The sequence below is a fragment of the Halichoerus grypus genome, chromosome 1, assembly GCF_964656455.1.
Source record: "Halichoerus grypus chromosome 1, mHalGry1.hap1.1, whole genome shotgun sequence".
NCBI classification, from domain to species: domain Eukaryota; kingdom Metazoa; phylum Chordata; class Mammalia; order Carnivora; family Phocidae; genus Halichoerus; species Halichoerus grypus.
The window spans coordinates 59,293,466-59,319,683 of record NC_135712.1 but is presented as its reverse complement, the minus strand read 5'-3'; the positions used below and the strand labels follow the sequence as shown (position 1 = coordinate 59,319,683).

General features: G+C 40.4%; 1 protein-coding gene across 29 annotated transcripts in view; it reads left to right on the top strand.

The window, feature by feature from the left end:
- Positions 1-25,850, top strand: part of ZBTB20 (zinc finger and BTB domain containing 20) — an 800,060-nt gene extending 774,210 nt beyond the window's left edge. For all 29 annotated transcript variants that reach the window (XM_078066331.1, XM_078066345.1, XM_078066341.1 and 26 more), the window contains one exon: positions 1,077-25,850. In XM_078066331.1, the coding sequence (XP_077922457.1) occupies positions 1,077-1,498 (422 nt within the window). In that variant the 3' untranslated portion in view covers positions 1,499-25,850. The remainder of the gene's footprint in view (positions 1-1,076) is intronic.
- The last annotated feature ends 368 nt before the right edge of the window (positions 25,851-26,218 follow it).

The window sequence follows — 26,218 nt, the reverse complement described above, 5'->3', positions numbered from 1 at the left end:
CAGCAAATCAAAGCAGTAAACTGAGGAGAAAGAAGGGTTTCAGCCAACAGACTGAGAACAAAGAAAGAGAAAGCTATTTTTTAGATTGACCTGAGAGTTCAAAAATGCGTATGGAACCATTTAATTGGGACGGGGGGAGAGGATAGTTTTAAAATAAGAATACCATGCAAGTGTTCCCACACCACCCTTGGTGGTCTGCAAAGTGATTTCATATGTATTTATGTCAACACCAGCACAGTGAGGTAAGTAGGACTGTATACCTCAGAGGCATTTGGAGATTTGTCAGAGTATCCACGCCGAGGGTTGGCGCCTGGATTTGAACAGGACCATTTGACTCTGAGATCATTGAGTTGTCCACCATCTACTCAACCTCCACACCAGACAAGGCCAGTCCGCAGCTCAGGGCACTCAAGACGGAATAGCCAGTTAACTCTACCATTACATTTCGGGAAGATTTCTCTCTAAAATAAATAAAATTGAGAGTGTAGCTCTTCAGAACGACTTGCTCCTATGTTGGCCAATATTTCCCAGACCTCTCACGGCAAAGTGCAATTACTAGGCAGAATACTGGAAATGGAAACTATCCCCAAAGAGCCAAGCTATGTAACCACTGTCCTTAGTTTCTAAAGATTCTAAAGAACCTGAATGCTTCCAAGATCTTTCATCTCTCTTATTCCTTACATGGGTTTGATAAAATTAATGGGAAGTACACAGTTAAATCCACACATTAACCATGATGCCGAAAATGACCCCGTAAATGTAGCCCTCCTTTTTCTCCACAGAATGACCTTTGAAAACCTGTGGTGGGTAGTCTCTTGTAGCTTTCCAAGAGAGCTGTTTTCTGGCATGGGGAGGTGGAAGACTAGCCTGTCCTGGCATCCCCCGAAAGCAAGGATTCTCAGAACACGAGAGGCCAGGAAGGACTGGATCTTTCCAATCAAGGGTGAACCAACCAGATTTTTTTTAAATTTTGTTTTTGTTTTTGTTTTTTGTCGTCTTGTTTCTCTGTCTCTCATTCTCCCTCCCCTTGCTGTGTCTCGCTCTATTCCGCTTGCTGTCTCTTCCCCCATCGACAGGTGAGAAGCCCCACCAATGCAGCATCTGTTGGCGCTCCTTCTCCTTAAAAGATTACCTTATCAAGCACATGGTGACACACACAGGAGTGAGGGCGTACCAGTGTAGTATCTGCAACAAGCGCTTCACCCAGAAGAGCTCTCTCAACGTGCACATGCGCCTCCACCGTGGGGAGAAGTCCTACGAGTGCTACATCTGCAAAAAGAAGTTCTCCCACAAGACCCTCCTGGAGCGGCACGTGGCCCTGCACAGTGCCAGCAACGGGACCCCTCCCGCGGGTACACCCCCAGGTGCCCGCACTGGCCCCCCGGGGGTGGTGGCCTGCACGGAGGGGACCACTTACGTCTGTTCCGTCTGTCCAGCAAAGTTTGACCAAATCGAGCAGTTCAACGACCACATGAGGATGCATGTGTCTGACGGATAAGTAGTATCTTTCTCTCTTTCTTATGAACAAAACGACAGAAAAGAAACAAACAAACAAACAAAGCTATGGCACTAGAATTTAAGAAATGTTTTGGTTTCGTTTTTACTTTCTGTTTTTGTTTTTGTTTCGTTTCATTTTGTACTACATGAAGAACTGTTTTTGCCTGCTGGTACATTACATTTCCGGAGGCTCGGGTGAATGAGAGTTTTCCCAGCCTCCCTCGGATGGTGGCCTTAAGGCCTGGTAGTGCTTCAAGAGGTCCACTGGTTGGATCTCTAGCTACTGGCCTCTAAATACAACCCTTCTTTACAAAAAAAAAAAAAAAAATCTTTAAAAAAAAAAAAAGTAAAAAAAAAATTTTTTTTTCACTTGTGAAGAGCACTACAAAAATATATAACAAAATCTAAAAGGCCTACTGTCTTTAAGTACACCGCTTGCAGTGTTTCAGTGGACATTTTCACAATTCTGGCCGCTTGGACTTCACAGTAACCAGTTAAAACTGTGGAATATCACTTCTGGTTGAAAACCCAGAGGAAAGGCCCTGCTGTTTTCCACCTACCACATTGTCTGATTTCGTAAAAGGGCTGGGGGGGTTGGGAAGGGGCAGTGGGTCCAGTGGTGTGGGGAAGGCGAACGGCAGGCTTCTCCCCCAGATTCTGCTCGCGTCCACACACCCTGGCCCACCTCCTCCATGTCCCCCTCTTTCAGCAGAAGCCAGGAAGACTTGGACAAGCATCAAGCAACAGTGGCTATATCGTATTTATTCAGTGTCTTCGCTGAGCCACAGCCTCAGCACAATCAAGAGGGACTTTCATGAAAGGCAGGAATGCAGATAAAACAAAGATATCAGAGGTTTGCACCTACGTTTCTAGGTACAAGAGAAGGATTATTTCCCACAATCTTTGCAAAAAACAAAAACAAAAAAAAAAGTGTCAGGATATATTCTTGTGGAAGAGAAAAAGAAAGAGAAATGGAGGGTGGGGGGAATAATAAAAAGTTCTTGAGGCTTTTTTAATTCAAAATTTTATAGAGGGGCAAAAGTGACGTTTACCAGATAGAATGCTGATTTTTTTAATATATTTACAACAGTATTTGTGTAAAAAAAAAAACAAAAAAAAGTGAGATTGTTAAAAGTAATTTTTTTTTTTCGTTTTGGTTTTGCATACACTGCCACCAGTCCCTTCTCTTTTATTTTATTTCACACACATATATATATTTTTTGGTAAGTCAAGACTGTTAAGGTTAGCGATACTGCTTCCAGATAGAAAGAATAAAAGGCAATTAAAGTTATATTTGAAAGAGAGGAAGGATATTTTCTTCATATTTTTTTTATTTTTTCCTTAATTTTTATTATTTTAAGTATTGCCTGGGTTGATGAGGGCCTCTGTGGCCAGCCCACCCCTGCTGTAATTTGAACTGCTGCTTTGTATTTTGATATGTAGTTCTTTGACTTTTAGCAAGCTTAAGTTGCTCCACTGACTTTTTTTTTTTCCAACTGATCCATCTAGAATTCTGTTCTTTTTCATGGGAGGACTTTATCTTTCAGAAACAGATTTCTTGCTTCTCTAAAAGTTCATTGAGGTCTTATGATTCTAGAATTTCTCTTGACTTTACTTCTTTTCTTGAATGAAACACTAGTAGTCTAGAGGTCGTGACAAATGGGTTTTCCTTTTGTGGTCAGCCAGGAGGATGAGTTCATGCTTCCTCACCCTTCACAGCTGCGGAGAGCAGAAGCCTGGTAGAGATCAGGATGCCTTGATGCCAAAATTACTTTCTTCCTTTCAAATACCACCTTCTGACTATTGCCACCATGGTTGAGAGGGCTAAATGAGATGATCCTCCTTTAGAGGATGTATTAACCCTTGCTTTTTGGAAAGGTTTTAAGGAAATTAACAAAAATTTCTCGGATACCAACATCCATCATTCAAAAGGCCACCAGTTCATTGCATCATCCTAGATGCCACTCTCTCTTCCTAGTTGGGATTTCTCTCCTCGGTCCTGATCAAAGTATTGTAATAGGGATTTTTCCATTATAGACAGTGTCCTGAAGGGATTCCAACTCAAATATGAGAATTCTTAAACCTAACAAAAACTCCAAAGGTGATTTTATTGCTGGGCATGTTTTAACACTCTTAAGGGGGAAAAGTAAATCTTTAAACAAAGCAGAAACACCAAACTGTAACTTTAAAAAAGAAGCAAAGACAGAATTTTAGTTTCAAAATTACTTTGCATTTTAATTTTCCTGTCAGCAACTTATTTGCAAAACTGTGTAACAAATGAGGAGAAATCTTCCAAGGGAAGCAACTCTGTAGTGACTAAATTGGTTTTACTCATATATTTTAGATATTGGTTAACTTGGATCTTTTCCATAAGTTCTTGGTGATGTTTAGCGGGGTTAGTGCAACTGGAGTACATGTGGGTTGTATTTGGTCCTCCGGTAATATAATTTGGTAAATATTTTGCTAGAAGTTTAATGTAGACTTGGATGGCTAACTGATTATTGGGTATCACTCATCGTGATTTCTAAGAGGAGTCCTATCAAGAACTATGTGTCCAAAATTGACCTGTTTTAAAAGTTAGTGGGAAACAGCTTCAAAACTAAGAAAAAGTCCATTTTTCTCTTGCTAATTTTGCTTTTTAAAATAGCAGTGTTGTAAGACTTTAATATTTCCACTTACCACCAACAGAGGGAGCATTGGTTAATTAACCATGTCCTGGGATTGTTTTGAGATCCTGAAAAACAAGCCATTCAACCCATGATATAAAAAAGAAAAAATTGACATTAAGGAAAAAAGTTGTTTAATCTAGAGGAAAAATGACATAAAATCCCTCAGCATATATTACAAACGAAGGTGGCCAAAAGCCACTTTAAATTATTTTCAATTCTTTGACAGTAGCTGATTTAAGATAGTGTCCTTATTCCAACCTTCACAAAGTAGGCAGAATTTATAGTACCTCTAGAAAAGTTGATCTTGGGTGCCATTATGGGCCACATTTAGCTATCTGCTTCTCAAATCAGAGGGAAACCCATTTGCCTTAATGTTGATTTGGCACATGAAAAGTGAAGCAATTGGGTTAAAATAAAATCCACATTTTGTTATAGAACACATAGAGGAAAAAAATTCCAGTTGGGTTTGAAACACTAATATTCATCCTTTCCCTTCAAATGAAGTATTTCTTTTTAAGAAATGTTGGAGAACTCCCAAAGAATTCTTGGTGAGGTGATGCAATCATTATAACCACATGGACTATCCAGGTTTGCAAAGCAGTAGACTTTTTCTTACCGTATGTCTATTCCTCTCAAACATTCATAGTCTAAAATAGTTGACAGACTTGTTCTCTGGGGAGAGGGAGAAGCTAGACTGCAGTGGAAGGTCTGATCTGGGGAGCAGGGAACTTGCTGTGGAGTCATTACTATATGTTCTGACCTCCTGAAAGGGTGACTTCCCCAACTGATGTAAACCAGACTGGACCTATTTCAGAAGGATAGACGTGCTTTTAGATTGCCAATCCTTACTTTTAAATTAAATAATTACCAACACCTTAGGAAATGGGGAAACATTTTTTGCTTCAAGAATAGAGGATGAAAATGAATCCTTTTATTTTTTTAGTTTCAAATCCAACAATCTTCTTACATTTAGAACTTCATGCTAGGATGCTATGAGTGCTAAAAAAAATTTTTTTTCAGTACTCAGGGGAAAAAAATAGATAAAATGGAAACAAATGTTCCAGATTTAAGACCTCTTAGGATGAATACAGGGAACAAGAACTGGTTTGGAAAAGAACATTTTTTCTAGTAATTTATGATTTAAAAGTGGGTTAGCTGAACAAGGGAAAGGAAAAAAGTCAAAGGGGAATATTTATGTCAAGACGTTTAGATACAGTTTATGAAAAATAAAATTTCCCAGCCCTGAAAGCATTGGTAGCATCCCAGCGTGGTAGGCAACTTTCCCCCATTACTATAATAAATGCTAATATTTGTACTAAAAAAAAAAAAAAACCCAAGTGGTAAAATATGGCCCCTCAAAAGGAAGGAATGGGAACAGATGAATCTGATACAAATCTACACATGGAAAAAGATTAAGAAACAAGCCAGGCAAAAATAATTTGAAATGAAAGTCTTGATATCAAAATGGTTTTTACTGTATCTTTTAATTGAGTTGTAAACTTTAGCTCTTGATAATAGTATATAGACTTTTTCCTGCCCAAACTCCTAATGCTCTGAAACTGTGCCATGAGTAAGTGTGGTGGATAACTTCCTTCTCGTGTTCCAGCTTTAGTCCATTCCTTCTTCATAGGCATCTTGGAGGTCACAGTAGCTCCCAGGCTTAGAAGAAAAGACTTGGATTTACTTTGTTGAAAAGTCATGGGTTTTATTTTGTATCATCCCAATATTCTTTAAGGACCAAGAAAACCCTTTGGAACCCATGAACAGTTACAATTTGTGCATTCTGATAGGAGAAGAAAAAAGATTTCCTCCAGGTGGGAGAAGAAAAGATTTTCCTCTATGTGTCAAGTAAGTCCTAATGCCTTGACCTACATGTACCTCAATCATACAAGCACACCAACAGTGTGTGGCCAGCCCATACATGCCCCAAATCTGTTTTCCCTCAGCAGTTCCCTCAAATGAGGCATGCCCCTTATAAGAATCCCTCAGGTCCCCAACAGAACATAATATAAGTTCCTGTTGCTTCCTAGATGTGCTTCCTCCATAATGCTCCCAACACCTGTTGCCTTTAGGAAAGGGAGCAGTGAGGTAGACCTGGCCAGGATTCATACTCAACACGCCCATGCAGGAGCCTTCCTCTGTTGTTATGGAAGATGTTATTTAATTAGCTGAGGCTGGGAGCAGAGGATATGTGATTCTGCAGCAAAGGTATCACATAACCAAATCAGGTCTGCCTCTGCTATGCAGAAAGAACCAAAACGAAGGTACAGTGTAAGAGCAGACACAACCTGAGATGCCCTTGGGGTTTGGGAGAAGGGAGGGTGCCCTTTCTGCTGCGACCTGACTCTTAAAAGAAACCCCCTGAAAGAATTCTTTAATTTAGTAATGAGTTGAAGTCCAGGGTAATGGAAGCCCTGGGGAAGAGAACAAAAGGACTGCAAAGTGTATTCAGCACCCAATAATGCGAAACCAAAAAACATCCAATCGCAACACTAGGAAGTTTGGCAAGAAGTATTTAGAGAAATCTCTGGGCTTTCCATGGGTAGTAGGGTCGACAGACTTTCTTTTGAGTGATTTCTGGCTCTGAGAAACCTCTTTACTCACTAGAAAAGAACTTTCTTTAAATGGCCAATTTTATCCCCCAGAAAAAGAAATTTAAAAAAATAAAATAAAAATAGGACACTAAAGACAGAACCATGTGACCCGGTAACAAACAAAAGGAAGGGCGCACTAGAACTTCAATAGGCTCCCTAATTCCATAGACAAAGCAAGGCAACCCAACGCCTCTCCCTCTGCAGTGCTTGAAGAGAGCGCTTGCGCTGACCCAGCCACCCGGGGCTTTCTGAGGCTCCACATAACTTCCCCACTGGGATGGCGGCAGCCCCTTTCTCTTCGTGTTGACATGAAGAAAAGGACTGTTCTCTTAGGTGCCCAGGAAATAGATTGCATGGGGCAAACTTTCAAAAGCTATCTCTACCCTGGTGCTCAGGCAGCATATGGTGACAGAAGAGGGGCACAGAAGAGCTCTTGCTCTCGAGTGAGAATATTCTCATATCCCCAAGGGCTCTCCGTGTGAAGTTGCCATTTCTAAGACCGCTTAAACCTCCACAAGAGGAAAAGCTGTGGTGACTCAGTGTTCGTATAAACACAAAACGTGGAAATTACTAACCCAAAGCATCATTTCTAGCGCTAGGGATTAAGGTGATTAGCCTAACCAAAATTCCCCAAAGATTTTTCTAAGTCTCCAAATACATGTTTGTTTTTTTCCCTCGAACACTGAATCCACAGTGGTCAGCGGTGTACGTTAACAGATCCCAGAAAATGGTTTGGAACACCAGGGTTTGTTTTCAGTTCTTTTTAGGATGAAGAAATAGAGGATGAGGGTTGCACAGCACGGGTTCTTTTCTGGAACTATGTATTTCACTGAAAAAGCAGTAAAAATGCCCCAGGTTGAAACAACAGACTGCAACCCCTGGATTCCAGTGGTTCCTCAGGCCCAGTCTATTGCTCCATAAACTCAATCCCTTCAGACTAAAATCTCATTTGAAGTGACCTCAGTTGAGGGATTTTCACCAGAAGCCACTTATAGTAAAGAATTATTGCCTTAAATCAGAAAGCCCAGGGACGAGAACAGAGGACAGAGAGGTTGGAAGGGTGTGAAGACATAGACATTTCTTGTTTTTAATGGTTGCATCGTTATCAAAATGAGCCCTCTTCATGAGTGAAGATGATGGAAATAGTGGCTTTGCAGGGACGCATCGCACTTGTCTGGAACTGACAGTTCTCAGGAAGTGGTTGCTCTTTTTTCATATCCTATTTCAGTGAGAGAGGTCTGGGCTGGGTGTAAAATAGGCATCATATTAGTCAAAGAGTAAATCCCGTAAGACATGATCACAGGTGCCTGGGATGCCAGTTTTCATCATTTCCTTCATAGGGAGAACAGTCTCTAGAAAAACTTTCTTTCCCTATACAGTATATATTTCTAAACTCAGTTTTCCTCAGTTTTCGTGAGCATCTGCTTTATCTGGTGGTTCTTTGTTTAAATGCAAACTCACAACTTTCAATCAAATCTTCAAGGAAGGAGCATACTCTGCAGATCATAGAGGAAATCTAGCCACATTTGCTGGGGATCCTGGCTTTTGAGATACCTGATTAGGGTATAAAAAGTTCCTACTAGCCCTCTTTCAAATTCAGGGCTTTCCTTGGTTCAGATGCCTCGATGAGATTCTGATACACCTAAAATAGAAAAAAAAAAAATTAACCCCGTCGGAGACATCTGTTTCTACTACTGTTACAACAGAAGTTCATTGTTGCCCAGCAAAATCACTGTAATTTATATGTAGATTCCAGTAATGAAAAGGACTTAACCCAGCTAATATGTCACAGCTGCTGTCCAAAATGTCCAGAAATGAGTACACGTTCTGCATGTACACACGCTGTGTGAAGTGCCCTCAGTACAGAGCTGTTCCACGTTCATATTCCCCAGTGAAAAGATAGATTCTGGAACTTCTAGCTAGTCCAAGGTCTCACATATCTCCTGGCTGCTTCTGCTCTGTTGCCTTAGTTGGGTCCGCTATCTGTGAGGAGGTTCTAGGGCATTCTGAAGGAGCTCAAGCATTTCTATGTACCTGTTCCATGAGAAACTTGAATATGCCATGTGGAGGAGAGTGCACTTAACGAACTCTGCACTTCTGCTAGATTGACTGGCATGTGTGTATGTGTGTGTTTGCATTGTGTACCTGTAGTCTGGGAGTGTGTGTGCCTCTCAAAGGAAGCACACACAGGCATAGGTCCTGGTACATAGATGCAGTTGCCTCTTCCTACCGTTGTGCTCAAGACTTGTGGCTCCCTTCCCAGGAAGCAGTCACCTGCCCACTCTGTTGCTTTTCGTAGCATTTCAGAGTTGGGAGAAACAAAGGCAGCTTGTTGGATCCACAGCAATCCTACAGTGACAGGCTGTTTTCCTCCAGAAGAAGGTAGACCAGAAGTACTCAAGTGGCAAGCAGACAGAGCAGCAGTTCTGGGGCACCTCTCCAGGTCTTCTGGGGAGGAGGAGCACTGAGGCCAGGGAGGCAAGGCCTGCACAACCTTTGATCTGAGCCAGTCCATGGCTGAAAGGCCTCCATCTCTCTCCTCTATGCAACCCAGACTGTGCCCACAAACACCTGCTCAGCTGTAAGTTTCACGTCCACACTAAAGCTTCCTGATCCTGCCTGTATCTACAGGACGTCATCGTAATTCCAAACTGTGTCTCCTGACACCAACGTGGCCTTTGCCCAAGTCTTTCCAGGAGTGGGTTGTTTACCATGTCTAGCAAACCAGTAGACTCTCGGGGGGAATCATTTCTAGTAATCTCTAAGAATTGATGGCTCTGGCCCGTTTCACACAGTAAAGTAGAATGCCGCTCTGGCGCACTACTCTGAACAAATGGACCTGGCTCTCGCAGCTGACCTTAGAGAACGGCCTGGAAACAGTCGGATTCAGTTTGCTCACTCCCATGCCCTTCTTTTACTAGGTGGTTTATTATTTTTTTGTGACACGTAGATGATTTCTGCTAATTTACAGAATTCAGAGGACATTTTCTTTCCTCTTCTATTTTGGTGACTTTCCCCCTACCCCAATAAGCAAGGCTACTTACAGTTAGAATCTTTTCATTGTTATTATTTTTAAAAATGTATATTGTCTTTCTATATCCAAAAGAAGTCTGTGACTGTAACCATAGGTATTTCTTTTTACTGGAAAAAAAAAATGAGTTTGTTGTTTTTTTGTTTTTTAATTAACAGTACTAGTGACTTTGTGGAAGAACATGAGTTACATTTAGGTATGCTTACTTAAGTACAGTACACTACATTGCAGTATTTCTGAAAGCTAGAACATACACATTATATATAACAACTCTATATTGAAATATATATTACATTATATTCATTTTTAACTTTTGAATCTGCCTATGATCATGAGTTGATTGAAATATTATTTCTTTGCATTTATCACCCATCACCAACTTGCTGCGGTTAACTGGTGCATTTAATAATAATCATGACTGCTCTAGTTTGCTTTTTATATTATCAGCTCAGTATTGTCTTTACAGGATTTTAGAATTTTTTTAAGCTCAAACTTAGCAAATGTAGGAAAGTGAAAACATTTTTTAAGAAAACATTTTTTTTTCTGGTGTGGCCAATACAAAGAGGTTCATATTCAAAGTGATCTTGTTTAGCTGTCCCTCTCAATATCTGAAGAACAAAAGAAGTGCATATGAATGTATCTGTGATTTTCCCTTTTAGGACTGTCACTGTCTATATTTGCTTTGGAAAATATGTCCAAGGGGCTGCTTAACCTGCATATGATCTGACCAAAAATTACAGGCTGCCACTCAAAGGACTGCTCATCTGAGAAGCTAAGGGAATGAAATGCCTAGCTGTCCCAACTGGATTTTCAAACATTGATTTTCATTGTTCCTTTACGGACTACTTTCTGTTTTCAATGTGCTCTACGATTATTTTAACTAGTCTTCAATGCTCCCCTGGAGGCAGCTTGGCAATATAACATTCATTTTCCTAGGAGATTTTCTTTCTTAAATAAAACCGGAATTTGAGGAACTTTTTCATGACAGAGGCTGATAGAAATAGAACCGAGAAATAGAGAGCTCATTTTTTAGCCCACAGAATCCACAAAATGGTGGCTCTTGGGTCTCTGGCCCTCTGTATCTCCATTGGTCTGTGAAAGTGGGGATTTGGTGCCTTTATTCTTTAGCCAGGCCATCATGGAAACTTCAGAAATCAGGCATCCTGTCTTCCTAGCAAGAAATATTTTCAAGTAGATAAAGAGTTTCCTCGGCTTCCCTTAGCTACCCAGTGCCTGGAAAACTCCACAGTTGGATAAACTTTACATCCATCCTGGAGACCTAAAGCCAGGTTCATTCTCTCAGTTCTCCATTCAGGACAAAATGACAGCAGTTGTTTACGATACTCAGTGTGAAAGCCCTTCCCACACTGGACCAATATTAAGGCCTCTCAGTATGAATAACACCAATTCTTTCCTTTCTTCTCACCTAATAGATTTTTATTTCCAAATCCCATCCCATTCTGCTGTGCTCCCCCAAGCCCTGCCCACAACAAGTCTTTCCTAACCTCCTCTTATTCAAGCTCCCAGCAGTGCCCTCCACTTGCGAAACCTGGTAGACCTACTCCAGCCTACTTCGAAGGGACTAACATTAAGTCTAGTAGCAAAATTAGGAATCTGTTTCTCCATAGTTTTCAACTAAATATATTTCTACAGGACAGACCTAATTGTGAATTGGGAGTCAGTGAGGCTGTTGCTATTCCAGGGATCACAATACCCAAATTGTATCAGTTTCATTATTTTCTTCTTTCCTCTTCCTAACCATGTTCCTTTATTTCTTGTTTCTCTTTAGGACTACTTTAAATTACCTTTTCTTCTCCTCACCACCTGAGGAACTCGAATACTTATGACCCCTGAGTGCTCGTTTCCCTCCCTTCCCCACCCAGTCCTGAATGTTCTTCTCTAAGTTTTGTGTAGCTCAAGAGCATTGACAGGAATCAGCTCATCAACTTGAGACTCGTAGGCAGAGTGAAAAAGCATGTCTTCACTGTACCTTCAAAATTTAAAAGTTATCAATATTCTTTTGAGAGTGGGAGGACCTGAGTCACAGTTTTAAATGTCAGCTGTACTAGTGAGGTCATTAATTCCTTTCACCTTCACATTTGGCCAAAGGTAAAGAAAAAATATTTTTTCTTCTGTTTTTTTCTTTTCTTTAAATATCACAGTGTTCAAATTTCTGATATGAGTAGACCATTTCTGAGAGGGAAAAAAAAATTCATCAATGTTGACTCTTTCAAGTCCTGCTAATATTTAGCCAAATGACATATTTACCCCAGACTAGATTTACAGAAATCTAACAAAAGAAGTAACATTTTAAGATAATTTTGATAACTGTTCGAGCCTTAGTGAACGCTTTTAAAACAAGTTAAACCACTTCCACTAAAGTAGAAGGAAACAACTAGGAAGAATTTTTTCATTTGTTATCTTTCTGAAAAACAAATAATTGTTGATTGATTTAGAACTTTAAGCAGTAATTTACTGAGGGATGAAAAGATCCATGAAGTGTCTAAAGTGTCTATTTGGCAAGCACTTTTTTTTAATATAAACCATATATATATATAATAGGGCAGACTGGGTACTTGAAGGGCCATGTAATACACTCCCCAGTACCTAAACATTCAGCATATAATTTAGTCATCATGCTAGATCTCATTTCAATGAGTCATAACTGTCTGGTTGCCAAAATGCTGCCCAAAAGACTGATACCATTCTGGATCTGTCCCTTTACAGGATGTTCATAATGTAATACCTTCTTTCCTCACTTCCAGTCCATGACTCTTGCCAAGCTCCTACACTGCCTCTTGGCCCTTATGAAGACAAATTCTGCGGCATTTAGAGTACTACCTGGTTCTAAGTGCACAGACGTGCACTATTTTATTTCTTGCTTTACCCACTGACAAATAGAATCAACATTTAGGATCAGAAATGTATTCCTAATGTGACCAGATGGCTTGACCCATCTCCTGCGTTAATTAAACCAGTTATAACATCAACACAGAAAGCAATGAAATAAAGAGATAGTTCAAAACCTTCCTGAGTTATACATCTAGTAGGAAACCAACATTTTGTAAAGCCCGTATTTATGTTGCCTAGGATGGTGATCTTCACTTGGCATGCTTTCCCCCATCAGTCCCATCTTCTTCTCTTTCTTTGTCCGTTCTCCCTCTATCTCTTTTGTAAAAGTACTCTTCATCTAAAGTACTCTTCTTCTCAGGCTTTGGCTTCTGAAACAGTAGAAGACTCTCTTTTAAATCCTAATCACTATTGTTGAAGGTGTAATGTGGAGTAGGAGAGGATCCAGATCTGACAGGTCCCATTTGGTCCAGTTAACCACAAGGATTTCTCCAGGATGCCTTCTTGACATTGTTCCTTCTGGTTCCCCAAGAAGAGCTCTAACCCTGAGACCAGGATTTCTCACCACAACCTCTGCATTAGTCTAGATTAATGTGTAAATCCTGCTAGTATTTGAGAGACTCCAGGATGTGAATTTCTTATTGCTTATGAGCCTCCTGCTTTTCTAAACTGACACCTGTCAGGAACACCAAGAGCCCTACCAGTAACTAATGCAGCAAAATGATGGTCAGAAACATTATAGTACATAATAGGGAGGATAGGAAGCGATTTCTTTCTTCTTTTCCCCCATAAAAAGCTTGCTTCCCCACCCCACCCCACCACCACCACGCATTTCAGAAAGTCTGCGTCTCATTTTATAGATATGTAGTTTTAGGATTCGCAAATATAGCTTAGGAAGTGTTCTGAGATTGAAGCTGGTAGCAAACCAGTTTATTTTCTGCACTGGACTTTAGGACAAGTGTGCACAGATACAATTCCTTCAAAGAAAGTGAAACTAATATAGTAAAGCAAAGGGATAATACTTTTACACATTAAAACAGTTGTTCGCTATCTGTAAACCTTGACTTAAGCATAATTATTTTTTTAGAAACCTGCAACTGGAGGAATGTGTATTTTAGTAAAGTTTGTTGTCATTTTGTTTGTTTCCCTTTATCTCTTACTTCTCGAGATAGTGAAAGATTTTGATTCTTTAATTTGATACTGTCCCTGGCCATAGGTATCAGTCCAATAATGCCCGCCCTTACCGTACTCTTTTCCTTTCAGAATGAGAGCCTTCCTTCCTGCCATTAAAGAGTCTTTTCTCCTTGAAAATCTTATCTTCCTTTTCGGTGAGCATGTGAGAGCTTTGAGGAGAGAGATTCTCTCTGCACTTTGAGGGTAGAATCGTTAAAAACTGTTTCTTGAGAGAAACCCCATTTACCCAAACTAACAGGTCTGAGGCCAAAGAGGGGGAATTGATTGCAGAGGAAGGTCATATATTTTACACTACAAATCCTTATTGCCTTCAACTTTTGGAATAAGACTGGGAATAAATTAATTTAATGAAAATCTGCTTCGGATGTTTCTTACTAACATCTAAAGCAGAATACCCAGAAAAGACAAAGAAAGGATGCTACTTAAATGCAAAGTCAATCAATCTATAGATTTCTATAATTATTCAGTTTCTGTTCTACTCATTTCAAAAATATGTGTCCATGAGGTCTTAAATAGAGAAACATCCGATTCTCCATTGCCTCTCATCTCCCCCACCTGGCACCGGAGTTGAGAGTCACAGAGGGAGACCGGCGCCGCATCGCCAGTCCTCCACTCAGCCATACCCCACCGCCACCACAAAATAAGGAAAAACCAAATTAGAAACTTTTTTTTTGAAAAAAGGGAAATTGTAGTGCTTCATTTGAAAGCATACTGTTTTTAACTCAACTCAATTTACAGATAGCCTGACAACCTTTTTATAACCTGTCTTTTGTGCTATAATTTGCATTTTTAACTCAATCTTTAAAATAATTGCAATTTCAATTAAGTGAACAGAGGAAAAGCAAAGAGGGGAGACAGGGCAGTGATGGGGCTAAATCTGATACAGTTCTGGATTCAAAAAGCCAGTTTTCAGGGTTACCAGGGAAAGCTAACACCACTCACTCTTTACCACTCCTGTCCATCCTTACTATTATAGTCTTAAGAATTGGTCAGAAAACCTCACTTCTTTATGATTTAAGACTTTTCTTATTTACTGTCAAACCCATTCAGAGAAATCGTACACACCCTTGATTGCTCCTGTATCTAATCTTCTCTCCAGGACACATGCAGAGAGACCTGAAAATAAAGTGATGGTTCAAATTTGATACACGATTTAGACATAGTCTAAAGTGCTTTGTGTAAGTTCACTGCCAAAGGGTTCATTGAAAAATAAGGCCAGTTTCTCTGCTCCTGCTCTCCTTGGGACAAACTTTGATTTGGAACCATCTGGGTATAGATTTGTAGGAGAAAATTCTCAAGAGCACTGTCAGCAGTTAAACTCCTTCCTTAGTCCCATTGATTTGAACTTCAGTTTTCCTGACGGGCCTATTGAGATAGAAATTAAGGGTAACTTTCACACATTGAATGAAAAATGGTTTTTTGCCCTATCGTTGAAAGGATTGTGTTTTCAGAAAAAAAATGAAAGCAGAATTTCTTAGTAATCCTCATCATGGCAAACAAAGGCAAGAAGTTGATAAGATAGAGAAAAACCTATGGTAACTTTATGTTTTAAAGTAATTTGTGCTGACCCCACTATGCCAAACACCTTTGTTTCTACAATCTATTCTCAACCACGGATTGATTTCTCCTGAGACTTCCAGTATGCATGTGTGGGTTTAAGCAGACACACAGATTTACATTTGGAGAATGGAGACCCGGACAAGCCAAAAAGATCAACTCTTAAGAGTATCAAATACAAAGCATTTGTCCAGAATCACTCAGTTCTGCCGTATCCCAAACCAATTCCAGACTAATCTTAAGCGAGAAGTAAGCTCCATAAGATATCCTACTATGAATGTTTTTTTTTTTTTTTTTTTAAGGAATAATACAAGAAGAGGTACAATGCAGATTCTTAATTTGGGTGTAATTATAATTCACTTTTATATTTAATAGTTGTACTTTTTGTGTGAGTGTGTCATTGAGCTATTTGTACCAATTTTGATCTATCATCCTGAGAGGGGCCTTGAGAATTTCTGCGTGTGTGTATGTAGATCTGTATTTATGTGTTGTCAGAAAACAAAGTGAATAGGGGAGGAACGAACGAGGGGAGGGAGAAGGTGGTCAATGTGAAGAAGTGAGTGCTCCTAGCGTCCCTGTTTCTGTTAGGTCAGGTGGCCACAGCCAGAAGCCCTCCAGGAAGAGTTGATTGCACGATTCTAAAATAAGAGCCCAGCACTGTTAAATTCAGAACCGTGTTTTGGGAAACAGGAAAGTTTTATCTTTTTCTGTACCCATTCTCTTTAGTATCAGAGCCATTTGACAGGATGAAAACCATTCAGTAAAAACCACTACTGACCTTTGCATTAAATAGCTATTTTCCTCTTCTAAATACTACCCCTGGTTTCAACTCATCTACTTCCCTTTATTTTCTGCCTATTGATTTTACATCTTACAGAAGAATACATAGGCACATGCTAGTTGTTTCTCTCCTCTGAGCTGAAACAAACAGGGGCAACAAGAGATGACTCATAGAAGAGTGAGGTAAAGACTGAATTTCCCACTTGTGTGGCACTGGTAACCTTTAGTAAGAACTGTTTAGGGTTGAGCTTGGGTCTATAATAGGGCTTTTTTTTTTTTTTTTTTTTTTTGGTTTTTGGGGGTGTTGTTTTTTTTGTTTTGTTTTGGGTTTTTTTTTTTTTTTTTTGCACTAAATATGACTGCACTGCATTGCACTACTGAAATGTATTTACTTGTACTGGGAGAGAGTGTGTGAGGTATGGGGAAGAAAGAGGCAGTTATGAAACAGGAAGCATCACAAAAACGGAGAATTATTTCCATTGTGCTTGGTCTTAGCAGGGTTGGTGAGAATCTGTGGAATCTGCTAACTCTTGATCAGGCCCAGAAACTGCCATGCTGAGAGGATCTGTTGTCTTATTATAAAGAAGCTGGGCTGGTACAGTAAATTGAAGATGTTTAAGGAAGAGTTTGCCCAGTGTCGTCTCTAGCTAAGCTTCCGGTATAGTTGCAATGGTAAGGGAGCCAGCCGAGGTGAGGTTGAGCCTTCACCTTGGCCTCCACCACAAAACCCCTTGCTGACGCACATTCCAGTGTGGCAGAGGGCGGTGGCTTGCCCTGCTTTCAAAAAAAAACACAGCTTTGTCTGGATTGGAGATATCCTTTCAGCCTGAGCATGCTTTTCCATCCCTGGGTGAGACCTAGATCAGGCTAACCAAAGAGGAAGGCCATGCACTTGGTAAGGCAGTAAGGGAACAGTGCAATAAACACTGAAAACCAGTGAGGTGAAAGGTTTATTTTGAAACAAGCTAGGCCAACTTTGAAACTGAAGGAAGGGTTGGAGAATTGATCAGAACCTACTTACTAGCTGCTCCATCATAGACTATCCTTTATTAAGCAGAAGACCTTAACAGTGCCTAAAAGTTTAGCTTTGAATTTGCTGAATTTTTTCAATTTTTTATTGGATTTCTTTTTATTGCCTTTTTAAACCTGAGAAGTAATTAGTGCATGACAGCTCTTCAGTGACTATTAATAAAAGAATCTTGCACCACAGGAAAAGCAATCAGTTGTGTAGGGCGCAATTACACAAGAGTGAGGATGCTGAAGAGCCCTTCCAGAATCCAAGGTGACAGCTTGGAAGATTCCGGTTCCATAAGAAAGGGTCACAACACATATAAATGGCTAATGTTGAATTTCTCTGAACACTATCACATGTGGGGCCATCAATTTGGAAAACTATCCGTTGAGGTCTCTTTCCTAAGATTACGACGTTGATACCTATCTCATCCTCTCTCTCTCTCTTTCCTCCTTAGCATCCACGCAAGTCTACTATTACAAGGTAAAAAATTTGTAAGGGAACTGTCAGCCTTGCGAGTCAGAAAAAAAACACCACTTAGGGCTTTCAGAATAATGTAAGCAATCCTTAAGCACTCAAAGCATTATCTCAGTTTTAAATAGGAAACTCTAAATTCAGAGCTCGTAACAGGTACTTAGAGGTGTGTGTTGCATAAGCACTAAGACGGTATTGACTGCATTAAACCAAAGGTATAGAGAGAAATAACTGACCTTCTAAGATACATTCACATTAACTGTCCTAGGATACTTCTCTTGAGGCTTTGGGGAGACAACTTCTTTTGTGAAACTTGCATACCCACTGTGGTTTTGTCACCAAAGATTTTAATCACCAGAGCCTAATCTCCTCACTCCCAGACAAAAATAATACGACAGGCTCGAGGGGTATGCTTTGGTGGTCAGGGATGACACGTTGGTTTTCATTCCGTTCACAGTGCTATTTACAGGAGACTCGTTATTAGGGGAGTTACTGAACTGTCTTCATGACTTAGGGTTTGGTCAGAGGTTTAAAAAAAAACCAGGAAAAAATAAACAGTAGTACCTTGACACTGTAAACTGGTCTTTAATAGAGTCATGACCTGAAGACTGATGGAGAGAAAGAAACTTCCATGGAAGAGAGTGAGCTAAATCACATAGAACCAAACAAGGATTGTTGGTGAAATGGGGGGCAGCATAGACAACAGAGCAGATCGCTGCTCCTCGTGGCCAGAGCCCACGGCAACGGCCAGAGAGAGAGTCAGACAACTGGCAAGCGAATTCGAGTATTGAAAGAGCCACGATGTGGGTCTCGCTGGGGTTGCCGGAGTGGTTAAAACGGCCACGCCCGTGGCGAGGACAGTGCTGGGGCTGACCTGTTGTCATAGTGCCTTTCTCGTAGCGAGTACTCGATTAATAATTTGTTCAGTTAGGCTTTTCTGGACCATTACCCCCCAGTCTTCTGAGGAGGTCTGAAGGGATAGTATTCACTTAGGATGAAGGGACAGGATATCGCTCCTGGGATGATGTGATTTGATGATATTTGCACTAGATTCTGAACTCTACTTTAAACTGGAGCAACTGAATGAGAGAAAAACCAAGGATGGTTCAATGTTAAAAGAAACCCAAAGCAGTATTTTCTAACTGATGCCTCTTCTTTTTCTTCTCCTTATTCTTGTTCTTCTCCTTCTTCTTCGTTTCTCTGGAAGGAAACTTCATACTTGCTGATTACCAAGCTCAACTCTTACCAATTCTTTTCCTTCCTGTTTTTTTCCCCCACACTGAATCTTCAGTGTGAATTAACCATCAGGTAGGAATGGCTAATGTAAAGGCCATCTGGCATTACAACTTTGCACCCCCTCCTCTGCATCATCGAGGGCATGAGGCAGTGGGGGCGGGGGGCGGGGAGGCCCCTCCAAAGCCACTAGCCCTTAGGAAGGCTGAAAAGCAGAGCTATCCTATGGTGAGCTGAGCTGACACTTATTTGCCCAGAGGACATTGGAGCCTGCAGTTAATCCCAACAAATGCTTAGAAAGAGAAGGAAACCCACGTGTTGAAGAAAAACAAGGAAGGTGGTGCCCACAGTTGGCCTGTTTCCCCTCTCTCCTCTTTCCCACCTCACCCCCCCCCCCCGCCCCGTCACCTCTGTCAGAATTATATTTCATCTCATGTATTTATGTTACCAGAAGAATTATTTGGTTCCTTGGTTTTTCTCTTTATCAGTGGGCTGGAAACTCTTCCAAAATCAAAAACAGATACCATCAGCGGCTCCCCTGTCGCCTACCAGTTTCTCGAATGCTGTCCACCTGGTCTTGACCCAGTCAACTAAGATAACTCAGAAGCTTTGGCTGGCTCAACCACCTGTCACTTTATTTTCATTTTGTTTTCATTTCCATTTGAATTCTGAGTGATCCTATGGGAAGGTGGAAATCACAGAAAAGGTTTAGAGGCTGCAATTCTAGGGCATAGCTTGTCAAGAGTTTGTATTATCCAAAATATAGCTTTCTACGCCTGTTTTTCTGTTGAATCTGTTGCCCTGATTATAATTTCTATTATATTTGTGGTTATTTTTATAAGAATAGAGTCCATTTGCTATGTCTATTTGAGTACTTTTTTTCTATTTTCCCCACATGGATGCAGTACCAACCTGTTAATGAAATATCTTTTTATTATATTATTAATATGTAATTCTACTGTAGACCAAAAATATAAAAACAAATTTGCTCATTCTAAAGATATAAAGAACTAGTGAGTAAAAGATTAAGAGTTGAAGGAAAAGACAGAAGAGCAGTGGTTAACTATGTTGAGTTAGAAATCTAAGAGTAGCCTTACCTATTTTTTAACCAGTGCTTGCCAATCATACCATAGTTGAGATTATATAGTCTTGGCTCCTTCATGCTTATGTTCTATAATTTTTGTCTGTTTGTTTTTCTTTTATGTAATTGAGGTTGCACATCATGCTATTTCTGGCGATGCCTGATTTTATTATATTGTACTTTTATCAGTCATTTCCTTTAGAAGGATGGGGGGAAAAGTTTTATTTCTTTTTTTAATTTAAAATTTGTTTAATGCACTGGAAATAAAATTGGACACATTTCACTGTTCAAAAATTCAAAAACAAAACAGAACAAAAACCACAAAGAAAAAACCAGCAACCAAATAAGCAACAGGGAAAAAAAAAACAAACCTATGAGAAAAACCACCTATTCCTACTGAATACACATACAAAATCTATCTCACACAAAAGAGAGATAACATCAAATAAGAAAGATAAGTCCTAGAAGTTACAATGCTGAAAATATAAAAGACACTCAGCGGGCTCAGTGGGGATGGGAGACATGGGGCATTCCTTTGAGATCTGAGATCTTGCCATGGTTCCAGCGAATGCCAAAGGGGTTAAATGTGGGAGAGGCATGACTCTGGAAAGAAATAAACCCAGCACTTCTGGACCTCTCTATCACCTTTTTGTCCTATGCTTGGGCTCCATTTTGATGGGGGAAAAAAAAAAAAGATGTGCTATGGTTAAAAAACTGGCTTGTATCGAGGTCTGGGCACAGTACCCCGCACGGTCCTCTGTCCATGTACTACCTCACGTATTTCTTTTCTCCGTGAGGATTTCAGCCGGTGGGCCCACAACACGGGAGGCCGTCCATGACTCATTAGAACATCAGCCAGTGCTAAAGAACCTCTTGACTCCAGGCCCACCCCTGTTCTTCAGCATTCCCAGTACCAACAGAGCCGCTTAACTCCTACAAATGCACAGTGAGAGGAAAGACAGAGATAATTTGCCCAGCCAAGTGGCTGTATCATTTGTTTAATGTTTGCTGGGTTTTTCTGGTTTTGTCTTGTTTTGGAGTTGGGGTGGGAGTGGATGTAACTACACAATCCTAATACAGTCATTGTTTTGCATTTTCCATGTTTTATGCAAAAACAGACATTTAAATCAATAACTAATTGTGCCCTAGACTGAAAGTTAATGTTTAGGAGAGGAAAAAAATTGTTGGAATTTTTTCTACATTTTTTTGTGAAGAATCTTTTTTGGAAAGGAAGGATACATATTTTTGTTGTGTAATATTTTCTATTTTTGAATGCATTTTATTGGTACAAGACTGTTTTTTTGGTGAAGACATTATTTAAAAAAAAAAAAAGAAAAAAACTAATCGAAAAGTTTGCCCTTAAGGATATGCTGCAGTTTTGAGGTTAAAAAAAAAAAAATAACTGATTCAAGATGCGTGTTAAAAGTTGGGATTATATTGTTGTTTTTTGTAATTGTTACAAGAAGAAGTTTGTACCCACTGCTGTTTATTTTGTTTCAGATGAGTAAGTAAAGGGATTGTTCTTGTTTTATTCTTTTTTTAGAGAAAAAAAAAGCTATTTATGAAATGTCAAAAACACTGGACTGTGAGTTTAAGTGTGGAAGCATTTTACCACCCTGTGTCTTCGACCAATTATGGGAAACCCCTTTTCTCTTCCCCCCCGCCTTAGCCTTGCCAAATGAGAAAAAAATAGAACAGCTGTCAGATGATGCACGCCCCTGAAGCCCTGCTTTAATTTTTACGGTTCAAAAAAGTCAGAAAACCAAAGTTCAATTTGTTTCTGAAATCCCACTGTCCGTAGCCCTTTTCTGTAGGACACAGCCAGTCGGCTCTGCCTCTCCGTCTCGGATCATTGCCTTCTTCAGGACTGGGGGCCAGCTGTGACGCAAAGAGAAGCAGAAGGGCTGAGGTCTCATGAAGTAGATGTGAGTGGGACTTCAGCCTTTCAGCGGGCACCTGGGCTTCCCCAGCCTGTGGCCAGGCTGCTCGAAGGGCACACGGCTCTGCTGCCGGAGGAGGAGAGAGCCTGCCCATGCCTCTGCCCTGCGCTTCTAAGACACTTCTGTTACCATCGCTCTCCAGAATGGCTTTGCCTTTCTCAGCAGCCCACATTCCGTGGACGGGCTGGGGGGAGGAAGGATCCAGTTGAAAGAAATGGGGAAGGTAGGGCAAGGGACCATCTAGCACAAGGGATCTTGTCTGCCTCATCTTTGATTCTGTGGATTGTCCATCCATCTGCTCACTGTGAAGACGGAGAGGCAGAGTGCCCTAGGGCTGTTCAATAGCTTTCCATATTTTTTCAACATTGAAAAAATAATTTTTAAAAACTGTGATTTTTTTTAAATCATTTGGCTGGAGGGAAGGGAAAAGGGAAACACCAAAAGCTGTAACATGATTAACTGGAGATATTTAACTGGGGGCACTTTCTAGACCAAGACAAACAAATTCCATTCTGGACCCTAAAGCAGCCAAATCTTGAGACTGTCAATGACAGAAAGCTGAAGAGAGGCCTCCATTTCCTCCTTTCTCCTTTCTTCTCTCTGTCTCAGAATTCTCTCTTGTTCTCCTTTTCCAACTTCCCTTGGACTACTGCCCCAATGGCCCTCAGACTCCCATTTCATGTGCGTGTGTGCAGATACACACACACACACACACACACACACACACACACACACACTTGCAAAATACCATTTTTCTTAAGGATTGTGGGACCGAATAAAATCATGTGCCTTCATTTTTTTCCTTTTATAGCTAGATGAACCTCTTCCTTTTTACAGTGCTTAAAAAAATAGGGGAGGTTGAAGTGTTAGTGGAGGACTTGGGCATCATTTGCAAAGTAATTTTGTTTAACACATTCCCCCTAAATATTAACACAGACATGTCAACCCCTTCACGATGCTCTTTGGACATTTAGAGCATTACCTAGCCAGATACATGACAGCCTGAACCCATTTGACTTTAGAGCAATTCCTGACAATTCTCTTTCATACACTTCTCTCATTTTTATCACAAATGAGGTGAGCAATGGCAAGCAGCCTTGTTCTCCGGATTTGGTGCTTTTGAGTGTGGCGTGGGGTGGGCCTGGGGGTGGGGGAGTGGGTGTGTTTCGATAAAGGGTGCATTCCTATAGATCTCTGGTGCTGAAGGGCCTCGAGTTCCTTCCAGAGACTGCATTTGACACACTTTAAGTACACACAAATGAATGGTATCACATGCAATATTTTAATGGAGCAATGGGAGAGGCTCTTTGCAACGGGGTTTTGCATCTTTTTGTAACATTTTGCTTTCTCTGGTGCCTTATTCCTACTTGACGCTGGCACTCACATACCCACAGGGAGCGGACACGGAAGTCAGCCCGGGAGTGGGGACGCTCGAGCGATGCTCGAACATGCGGACCCTGGGGGGGGGGGGGGGGGCGTTGGGAGGTTGGTGTCAGTTGGCAGGGAAGGGACTAGATGGCCACTCTTAGCCGAAGCCAAGCAGGAACTGCACAAACCCATACGAAGTGAACGATTCCGACCTGCAGACACACCGAAAACCCATCCTTCCTCATCTGAGCTTTCCTTCCTTCTTCCTCTTTGACCTCCGCCTTCTCGTAAAGGTGCTGCTGCCGCTGCTGCTAGGTGCCCGGGGTCCAGAATGCCCAGCCATCACTCAGGCACAAGCCTGGCACTGCCACGTCAGCCCCCGGCACGACCAAACCCAGGTTTCTCTTGCTTGGGGCTGAGAACCGTCAGATTTTTCTCATCAAAAATGTTTTCCAAGGAATCAGTGGATTACAGTTATTCTGCATTGAAAATGCACTTTAAAAAATAAATAAAAGCTCCAGACTGTTTAAAATGTCCAGAGGGAGCAGGGGAAAGATAAACGCGTGCTAGTGTCTGAACCCAGTTCAGTTTATCTCCAGTTGAAACAATATACACTATATTATGTATAAATGTATACACACTTCCTATATATATCCATATATATATAGTGTATATATTATACATGTATAGGTGTGTATATGTGCATATACACACACGTGCACATAACAAAATCAGATGCTCATTATAAATCCAGATGCTCATTACAGATGCTACACGAACAGCAGCAGAGGAAACAAGGTTGGACTCTTGCAACAGATCACAAAAAATAAAAACAGCCACTTGCAGTGATTTTGGTTACTTCTGTATGTTCACAAGGAATGGATTGTAACAAAGAAAAAAAAGGAACAGTGTTAGCGAAAGAGGAAAAATGGGCGCAACCATCTTGATCCAATGGGAATGCAGTAATGTTCTATACCATTTCATCTGTTATTTCTTTTAGTCATGTTGATTTGATTTCAGTTTTTGGCCATTAAAAAAATTCTTTAGACTCAAGTGACCCACAACAAACTGAATAAAACTACAGTGAAAGCCCTTTTCAGTGGAAGATGTCAGAAATCTCAAAACCCTTGGCCTGGCTCAGAACTACCATGTGCAGATCAGTACTCTCTTAATGTTTGAAATAGAAACTGAAAAAAAAAAAAAAAAAACTTTTTTGAAGCACCTTAACGTGGCCATCCATTCGAGGAGTGGGTGCCACTTTTTTCTTTGAGCACCTTATTGACGTGTTTTGCTATCTGCTGTCTTTCTGTTACCTGTTGGCTGCATGGCTGGCTGTTAACACACACATGTGCGCGGACCATTTGTCTGGCCATGTGCATTCTCAATGAAGTTTACTGTGGTGACTGCTGAAAGGTGAACCCATTTCCTGATTTTCCCGCCACAGTGTTGTGATAAGATTCAAAGAAACCCTATTCCCTGCACAGAAATGTTTCTTATCACATTGTATCTTAGTATGGAAAGGAATATGGTCCCTTTTTTGCAATTGCTACTGTACACACACACACACACACACGCACACACGCACACACGCATGCACATGCACATACTCATTCGTCCAAGTGGTATTTTCAACGTCCGTGTGGGTGTCACTGTTCATGCAGTATCTATTTCCCAGTGAACTTTGAACGGAGGGCAACTTTTCTAACGAGATTGTCTTTTCAGACCGAAGACCTGGGAACTGGGGAAGAGTTTGCAAAGAGAGAAAGGCAAGGAAAGAGCGAGCTTTAAACTGAAAGAATAATTTCCCAAAAGGAGCTTGGGCTCGATGACTGCAGATCTTTGCAGGTGGGCATGGAACACTGCTTGTATCAATCTGTGTACCCTATAAACCCATGTATACACAAACACACACATCCATCCATCCATCAGTATATGCGTGGTTTGGGATGAGCAGGTCAATAGTTTTGAGAAGGAGTTTGTTCCTTTTTTTTTTTCCTCATTATACTCTTAAATTGTTGTCAGTTATCAAACAAACAAAAAATTGTTTTGAAAAACCTTGCATACGCCTTTTCTATCAAGTGCTTTAAAATATAGACTAAATACACACATCCTGCCAGTTTTTTCTTACAGTGACAGTATCCTTACCTGCCATTTAATATTAGCCTCGTATTTTTCTCACGTATATTTACCTGTGACTTGTATTTGTTATTTAAACAGGAAAAAAAACATTCAAAAAAAGAAAAATTAACTGTAGCGCTTCATTATACTATTATATTATTATTATTATTGTGACATTTTGGAATACTGTGAAGTTTTATCTCTTGCATATACTTTATACGGAAGTATTACGCCTTAAAAATACGAAAATAAATTTTACAAGGTTTCTGTTTTGTGTGGAAGAGTAATTGATGTTGCTAAGAATGATGTTTGTTTTTTGGGATTTTTGTTGTTTTTTTTTAAATGTTACCAGCACTTTTTTTGTAAGTTTCACTTTCCGAGGTATTGTACAAGTTCACACTGTTTGTGAAGTTTGAATATGAAGGAATAATTAAAAAAAAAAAAAAACTCTTCTCTGGGTTTCCTATTGCGTCTTCTTTATATTGTGGCAGGGTTTCTTTTTCAGATGGTCCTTCACATTCTCTCATACCCTGTGATCAAGGTCTAGGTAGAGATTATCCAAATTGAGGATTATACCTAAAAGGGCAGAGAAATTCTCAACACATCAGTTCTCTTGGGACAAGACGTAAGAATCCCAGAATTGCTGATATTGAAATCACTTCAGGGATACGTAAGGCAAATTTGGGCATTTTCCTCCTACTGTCCAAAACTCACATGTGATCATGTGGTTCATTTACTGCTGTCTAAATTGATTCACTTTTTTTTTCCTACCCACCTGCAAATCAGTATCTATTTGCCTCCTGTGGAAATAACCGTGTGA